At 37.8% G+C, this 9,024-nt stretch overlaps 1 protein-coding gene across 1 annotated transcript; it reads left to right on the forward strand.

Moving 5' to 3' along the window:
- The first annotated feature begins 5,509 nt into the window (after positions 1–5,509).
- Positions 5,510–5,884, forward strand: LOC149381237 (uncharacterized). The gene has a single exon (XM_089601320.1). It carries the CDS (start codon positions 5,510–5,512, stop codon positions 5,882–5,884), a length of 375 nt encoding a protein of 124 aa, XP_089457446.1.
- The last annotated feature ends 3,140 nt before the right edge of the window (positions 5,885–9,024 follow it).

The raw sequence follows: 9,024 nt of genomic DNA on the forward strand, positions 1-9,024 counted from the left end.
CACAAATGCGCTCCCCACTTCAACTTTCAGAAAACATGTTTATGACATTGGAATGCGTAAATTGCAAGATTTGTAGAAAGACCGCACCTATGTCTGCATCAGGGAGAACTTTGCATAGATGTACTCTTTTTTCCTTACTGAGGTTTTTATCTCACTTGGTTTTTCCTAGTAAGGTTTTGACGTGAGCATGAACACGTAAATGTATCAATGAGCATCCCAAATGGGGAGTGTTGTAAATAATTGGTATGCTCAAAGGTAAAAAATATAGGGTAAATTAAAGTAAAAAATATGGGATAAATAATTAATTACCCTATACCTAACTTATTGACTAATGTACACAAATTTTACTATAGATACATGAGGATGATGAAGGGAAAATCCCCAAAATTCCTACAATTTACTATTTCATTTCCTTTCTACAATTTACTCTCCATACTCATCTCCTCTAAAATTCTCATCTTATTAGTATTTAAAGAGTATTCAATTCAAGTTATTCCTTTGGTTTTCATAACAAGTTCTAATTTTTTCTTAATTTAAAGCTCATGGTCCGGCCTAATAGTACGTTTGTTAAAAATGTATTTGTAAGAACAATTTATTGATGTCAAACCAAAAAAAAAAAAAAATACTGATGCATAAAATACATAAATTACATCAATGCCCTATGAACTTTTGACCACCTAGCAACGTGGGCCATATTTTATTTACACGACAACATTGGCCTTGAACATTGATTTTCTTTCAATTGTCGCCCTTCCGTCTATTTTTGCAAGGTTATGTTAGGTTAAATGTCACGTTTGGTCCCATGATATGTGAAAAGAGCTAAAATATTAAAGTGCCCTTTTATTATATGATTAAGGAGGGAAATATAATATTAAAATGAGTTTTCCTTTTCACTTCAACTTCTTCTTCTTCTTCTTCTCTCTCTCTCTCTCTCTCTCTCTCTCTCTCTCTCTCTCTCTCTCTCTCTCTCTCTATAAACAATATATTATTTAAGGTCGGGATATTATTTGATCACCTGAAAGCACGACAATGCAAGCTTAACGTCGTATGAAGAAATTTGGTGATGGAGAACAATTACTATGTAATTTTAGATCACATATCATAATACTTTTTTTTACATAAGACGTGACCAAAACGTGAGACTTAACCTAACATAATTTTGTAAAAGTAGATGGAAAAATAATAATTAAAAGTAAAGGAAATAACGGCATAAATACTTAATATTTTTAAAAATATACATTTATATATTTATTATTTTTTTTTTTTGCGTCAAACATATCTAATCATAGATTTCAATCAATTGCACCTTAAACAAAATTAGTTATATTGACAGAAATACACATGAAAGTATCAGATTAAATAAAAGTTAATATTTTTTTCCTTAATAGTAATTAAGCATTAATAATATCATTTTTATAACAAAAAATTAATTAAAAATAACTTTAATATTATAATTAAGCAATAATAATATTATTAAAAATAATTTTAACAATAAAAAATTCATCAAGTATTTTTCTAAAAATAATATAATTAAAGCTTGATTAATTTTAAGAAAAATATCAAATAATTTTTATAATAAAACATTAATCAAGTATTTTTCTAAAAAAATTATTATAAAAAATATTAATTTGTTTCTAACACTAAAAATAATAAGTCGTTTTTTTATAATAATTAATGTAAAAATGATAATATTAATACTTGATTAATTTAAATAAATAAATAATGTTTCATTTTAATAATATTATTAAAGACTAATTATATTATAAAAGTTGTTTATAATTAAATTTTATTAGGGTAATCTAGCCACGTAGCCAATTTCAAACATGGTTTTAAGGATGTAGCCAACGTTTTGTAAATTTTGTAATCTAGCCATTTAAAAAAATAAACGGTTAGAAAATATCGAAAATAGCCTTATGTAACATAAATCATAGAAACCAAATACTAGCTAACGTTTCAGCTAGCCGAAGTTTATCGTGCGTAAAATAAACGGAAATGAACTGAAATTAACAAAGCAGCGGAGATTAACAAAAAATTAGAAAGAAATAAACGCTCAATAACCAACTTTGCCAAATATAGAATTTTTTTTTAAATTCTAAATATATACACGTGTATTAACTTCGAAAATTCGTATTGAAAATTTGATCGGCCTGTGAATAACACCGTATTAAATGCGTATTAAATGAAATGAAAGAAATATCAATTGATAACACCATCGACCTCTACCTGCACATATATAAATTTACCATAATTAACAGAAATTAACAAAGCAGCGGAGATTAACAAAAAAAATTAGAAAGAAATAAGAAAACGCTCAATAACAAACTTTGCCAAATATAGAATTTATTTTAAAATTCTAAATATATACACGTGTATTAATTTCGAAAATTTTGGTTGATCAAACGTGGGCTACAAGTTTTGTAAGCAAATTCTAGTAGAGGATATTATAGTAATTAACATCTTACATAATTAAGACATGTCATCATTTTTGGCTAGAGTGAAAATTTGGGAAACGTTGGCTAGATTACAATTTCAAGGTTTCAAGTGGCTTAATTCGACTAATTTTTCATTTTATTATTAGAATAGTAATATTCATGTTTAGTGAATTTTTTAAAAAATACTAATTCGAGATTAATCAGAGGCTACCACGTGTATTTCTTAAAATTCAACTGATTTAATTTAACAGTGAAACAGAAATTCAACATTAGATATTTTTCGTGAAAAAAAAAGAAGAAGAATAGATACTTAAGTATATGCTTCCGAAAATAATAGGTATTTATGTCTCCATTTTCTCTTAAAAGAATACCAATGTTCAACGTCGATGTTGTAAGAAAAATCAAAATAAGGATAAAGTTGTTAAGTAGTTAAAAGTTCAAGGGCGTGAATATAATTTATTCAAATTACAATCGAAAGATATCTGGAGCGAGCAAGAAAAAAATATTTACTGAACATATTTGTTTCGGAAAAATCCAAATGTATGTATGGAGTAAACATTGTACGAAATAAATAATATACTGGCAGTCTGGCAGCAAATTACTTGACCCATCGACCTCATATGAAAATTTTTGTGATATTTTCAAAAGCACGTTACAATAAAAGAATATCGTACGCTTACGGCGCTGAATTTAATAAGATTCAATCCTCGCAACTTTCTTCCTTTCTTTTTCGTTTTAAAAAAAACGTTCTTCTTTGTTTTCGTTTAAAATTCTAAAGACAGATATTTCTTTCTTCTTCTTTTTTATTTTTATTTTTAGCGATAAACAAATATTATTTTATTTATTATAGTTTAGATTTTCTATTTCTTGCATGGACACTGTCAGTGAAGTGTTTGACCTTCTTGTTGCCCGAAAATCACGCAAACATCAAACATTTATATTATAAAATATATACTTAAAAACCACATGAAAGAATATAGTGGGACCAATGCTCTCTTTGTATTTTTGTAGATTGGTTTTTTGATCAAAGTAATAAGCTACTAATGAGCAAATTACAAAATGAATATCCACGAAATAAAATCGACAAGACAAGCTAAATAAAGTGTCGCATAAAAACCACCGAGACATAAACACAGGATCATACCTATGATAAGTGAGATTCATTCACACTTATCTATGACTCTTAGATAAGAATCGAAGCTTGTTCTTAATGTTTTTGATATTATTTTGTACTTTTAATTGTATTTTCAGGTTTGAGAGAGTATGAGAAGGTTGTGGTGCGAAAACGGGCTAAATCGAGCAAGTTATGGTCATTTGAAGTAAAGTCAACAAAAGTCAACGACGGTCAATAGAGTCAACGTTTCTCGAGAGGCGCGCCGCGCCTAAAACATGGCGCGCCGCGCCCTGGTGCCAAAATTTACACCGAGAGCTCGAGCGGGCAACGCGCAAGAGAGGCGCGGCGCGCCTTCATAAATTCTCGGGTGGCGCGCCGCGCCGTTATGTGGCGCACCGCGCCTTCAGAAAATTCACGAGTGGCGCACCGCGCCGTTATGTGGCGCACCGCGCCAGTTGCCTTTTCAGCACTTTTTGGAGCTCGTCTTTTAGCTAATTTTTGGCCCTTGGATCTCATCCAAGGGTCCTTATTTGCTCCGAAAACATCTCTTGAACCCTCATATACACTTGTTCAAGTGGGAAAGGGGGAAGCTTTAGAATAGAACACTTTAGTTTTTGTTTTGAAACCTTGAGAGAGAAAGTGAGAGAGAGAAAGCTAGGGTTGACACTCATTTTTGTTCTTGAGCTTGGAAGTGAAGAAGAAGAGGGAGAAGTGACAACCTCCATCATCCTCATCATCTCCATTTGTTCATCCTTAACTCTATCTCTTTTATTTATTGTTATTTACTTATTTACTCCACTTAATGCTTTGTTGAACATATTTTAAGCTTTCAAGAATTCTATTGAGTTTTGTTGATTATTTTTATCTATTGAGCATTGAGTATTGTGATTACTTTATTGTTTTATCTTAGTGGAATATTGAAGTAGTGCTTGAGTTAATGAAAGCTTTGTTTGGTTGTTGAGATTAGCATTCAATGTCTTGTTTCTTTATTGTTTTGTTTCTTTTACTTATTTCAATTTTACTTTGTTTATTCTTAATTATGAGTAGCTAAATAGATTTGGGGTGCGATGTAGTTGAGTAGTTGAGTTGGTTGGTCAAACCTTTAGATTAGATTTTGTGCTTCATGGTTGGGTTGAGAGTGAAATATTATGGGTATGGGTTGTGTGTTAACGCTAATTAGAGTAGCTAACTAATTAGTGAACCTTAGACGAGTTTAGAAACCGAGAGGTAATAAACGAGTGAGCTCTACCCGTCCCATCATTAACCTTCCTAGAGCTATAGAAAGACTAGGGGGTAGATGTAGTTGATTGAAATCCCGGGCTAAATGCGGTTTTGTGTTTTAGTAGGACCCAAACCGAGAGGTGTAAGTTCGACACGTAGCTAGATTTTTAAAGACTCGAGAGAGATTAGTGAATGTTTTAAGAGGGATTGAGACTAAATTTTACAACTCTAAACCCGAGCTTAGAATCGTACCAAGACCGACCGACTCGATGAAATAACGAAATCGCGCCCCTTCCTTTTAACTTGTGTTTAAATAGTGTTTTCACTTTTGTTTACATTTCATCTTGTTCTCAAAACAATCAAAAACCCCCCATTTTTCATTTTCCATAACTCGAAAAAGAAAGCTAGTGAGTTTGCTTCGGAAATAGTCTAGAGTCCTTGTGGGATCGATATCCGTGCTTTTGCACTCTATTACTTGACGACACGTTCGCTTGCGTCGTGCGAGATTTCTCTAGTTGAGAAAATCTCCATCAAGTTTTTGGCGCCGTTGCCGGGGACTTCGGTTCTATTTTCGATTGAATTATCTAGTTTAATTTTTGAGTTTGCTTGCTATTATTGTGCTTATTGTGTGCCTCTTATGTTTTAAAGGTGCATGCGACGACGTAACCCTCCGCTCATTCCTATCAATCACGAGATCGAACGGACTTGCCGACGGAACCGAGCGGAGGCAAGGCGAGCCGCCATGGAAGGAGGCAATGAAGCACAACCACGTGGTCGTCGGAACGCGGAACATGGAGAAGAACGAAGGACCATACTCGACTATGGTCAACCTACTTTCGACGAGCACCAATCGGCAATACGAATTCCGGAGATGGAAGGGAACCCAAACTTCGAGATTAAAACCTCGATCATCCACATGGTGCAAAACAATCAATTTGCCGGTTCCCCCTCCGAAGATCCGCAAGACCACGTCAACAACTTCTTGCGGATTTGCAACACGTTCAATCTCCCCCACTTATCCAAGGAGGCCGTGTGTCTACGACTCTTCCCGTTCTCAATCCGCGACCGCGCACAAGGGTGGTTGTCTTCGCTCGCTCCGGGTTCGATCACCACATGAGATGACTTATGCTTGAAGTTCATCTCGCGATTCTTCACTTTCGAGAAGATGACCCGGAGGAGGAATGAGATCCACAACTTCGGCCAATTTGACGGAGAGTCTCTCTACGAGGCATGGGCCCGCTTCAAGGACATGATTCGGAAGTGTCCGGGCCACGGTATAGCGGAGTGGGTGCAACTACAAATCTTCTATAGCGGGCTTACGGGCTCGACTCAAGACCGAGTCAACACCGCATCGGGAGGCTCACTTCTCGACAACACCACCACCGACGCATTTGCACTACTCGAGAAGATGGCCCAAGTGAACGATCAATGCCCGGTCGAGAGGAGAATTGCCGCGAGAGATCCGATAACTCCGGAGATGGAGCTCCTCAAATCGTTGACAATTGAGGTAGCCAAACTCGCGAAGACCGTCCACGGAAAAGAAGCGGCGAAGGCGGTGGAGGTGTCTCACCACAAGTGTGGTTTGTGTGCGGGTCCTCACCCGACGGACGAATGTGGCGAGATAGAAGAGTCTAGGTTTGTGGGAAACCACAACAATCGTCCCACTTACCAAAACTCGGGGAATTATTACACGGGAGCTAGGAACAATCATCCGAACTTCTCGTGGAGAAATCCTCAAGACCAAGTGGCAATGCAACCGGCTCCACCTCAACACCAACAACCATACCTTCTACCACATCATCAACAACATCAACACCCACCGCATCAACAACACCATGGGAGCTCTCAATATCGGAATAATCCTCCTCCTCAAGACAAGAGACCGAATCTTGAAGAATTAATTGCCCAAATGGCAATTGAAAACACCAAGTTCATGACGAACACCACGGCCGCACTCGAACGCCAAGAAGCGGCCCTCAAAAGCGACTCGGCCCAAATAAGAACTCTTGAAGTTCAAATGGGTCACTTCGCTAAAGCCATGAGCGAGAGACCGCAAGGGTCTCTTCCAAGCACCTCCGAAGTGAATCCAAGGGAGCACTGCAATGCCATTTCTCATCAACACGTTGCAGCCACCGAGAGCCAGAAGAAAGAAGAAGAAGAGGCTGCCCCGGTCACCAAAGCCCCTAAGCCGCACTCGTCGGTCCGCATCTATGAGACGCCACTCCCGTTCCCGCAACGGCTCACGGTGGCGCTTTCCACCGAGTGTAGCGCACTTCTAAAACAAGAGCTCCCGCCAAAGTTAGAAGACCCGGGCAAGTTCACATTGCCGTGCAATATTGGAGACGTCTTTATCGAGAACGCCTTGTGCGATCTAGGTTCGGGCATCAACCTCATGCCGTCGGCCGTCTTCAACAAACTCGGGGTGGGTGAACTAAAGCCCACGCGCACCACTCTCCAACTGGCAGATCGGACCGTAAGGCACCCGCGCGGCTTCGTGGAAGACCTCCTCGTAAAAGTCGGAAAATTCACTTTTCCGGCCGATTTCTACGTCATCGACATGGACGAGGATCGCGATATCCCCATTCTCTTTGGAAGGGCTTTCTTAGCCACTTGCGGTGTTCGCATAGACGTGCAAAGAGGTGAGCTGATGATGCGCATGAAGAACGAGGATGAGACGTTCGGGATCTGTAAAACCCGAAAGCGCAAGAAGGAAAAAGAAGATGTCTACGTCCTCGAGACGTACGAAGTCGCCACTCCACCACCCACACCTCCGCCACGGGCTCCTAAAGAAGAATCAACAAAAAAGGTGATCAAAGATGCAAAGCCGAAGTCTCCTTTCAAGCCACGGCGAGGACATTGGCCAAAACCGTTCAAAGAGGTATGGATGAAGAAAGAGCGCGTGGAAGAAGATCCGCCGCCGCCCGAGCGCGGAGGCGACGAGTATGGGAGTTCTACCACCCCCGCGAGGTAAGTTCTCTGTCTCCCGTGTTTTTATGGATCTACATTGAGGACAATGTAGAGATTGAGTTTGGGGGGGTGAACTACTTTGTGGGGGATTTCTGTTAGATTATGTTGTCTTTATTTAATTTTTATTTTCTTAATTTTGTTTGGTGATTGCTTATAAGTGATAGTATTAAAGTGTTTTCTCTCGTTACTTGCCAAGGATACCATGTATTTTCGAAGAAATCCGAGTTTGAGTCAATTTTAAAATTTTGTGTGCTTCATTGTGATTGACTAGTGGTTTGAGTAACACAATTTTGGTTGATTTTTGCCACTTATGCACACACGTCGTCCCGGGGTTTGAGTAGTCCTTAGAGGTTCGATCACATCTTTAAATGTCTTTTAGCTCACGAACACTAAGAACCGCTCTAGCCCTCATCGAGGCGAAATGACATGACATGAACCTAGGAAAAATGACATAGGCCTTCATTTGGACCGATCAGAGCCAAAAAGCCAACCCGTAATACTTCCTTGAGCACCCTTTCAGAAAAAGCCGAACGATTAATCCTTTCTCGTTACTTAGTCAGAAAAAGCCAAGCCCATATTTGTTCAAATCCCACAAAGAACCCCGTTAACTTAGCGACTCTTGAGTGAATTCTTTCGATTTTTGTGACATGTTCTTCGACTAGTCTCTATGTGTTTTATAGTTCATTAGACACCATGCCGGTGATTGTTCGTTTTTATGTTTATTGTTTTGTATTAGAAAGAGAAAGAAAAAGAAAATAAAAAAAAAAGAAAAAAAAGAAAAAAAAAGAAAAAAAAAAAGAGAAAAAGAAAAAAAAAACTACAAAAAAATAGTGTTTAATTTCTGCGTTTTATTATTTAATTGTATTAGTTTTTGGCGTGGTGTTCTGTGACATTAGTTTTAGAGACTAGACGTTGCATAGTCAAAGTTTGGGGGAAAACATTGGGAAGTAAAGGCTTAGGAAAGAAAACGTTCGCGAAAGGTGAAATGTTATACCATGAACGTGGGAATGGGGGAGTGAGTAATATCATGTGAAATTCGGTGAGTTTGGTGAGATTGAGTCGCTAAGTTGACGTTTTAGCCACATTTTGACCATATCCTACCGTTGACCCTAGCCTAACATTACAAGCCGACAAAGCCCTATTGATTTCCTCGGTAAGTGTCTTGCATTAGTGGAGATTGAGCGGCGAAAAGCATTATGGTGTTCGATTCACATTCATCTCATTATTATTTGAGCATTTGACATTAGAAGACGTGAACGAACATATTGAGTTGACCTCTCTCTCTTTCGG

Source organism: Urtica dioica, chromosome 11 (genome assembly GCF_054948205.1).
Source record: "Urtica dioica subsp. dioica isolate 48M chromosome 11, U.dioica_male_clone48M_v1_H2, whole genome shotgun sequence".
Classification (NCBI taxonomy): domain Eukaryota; kingdom Viridiplantae; phylum Streptophyta; class Magnoliopsida; order Rosales; family Urticaceae; genus Urtica; species Urtica dioica.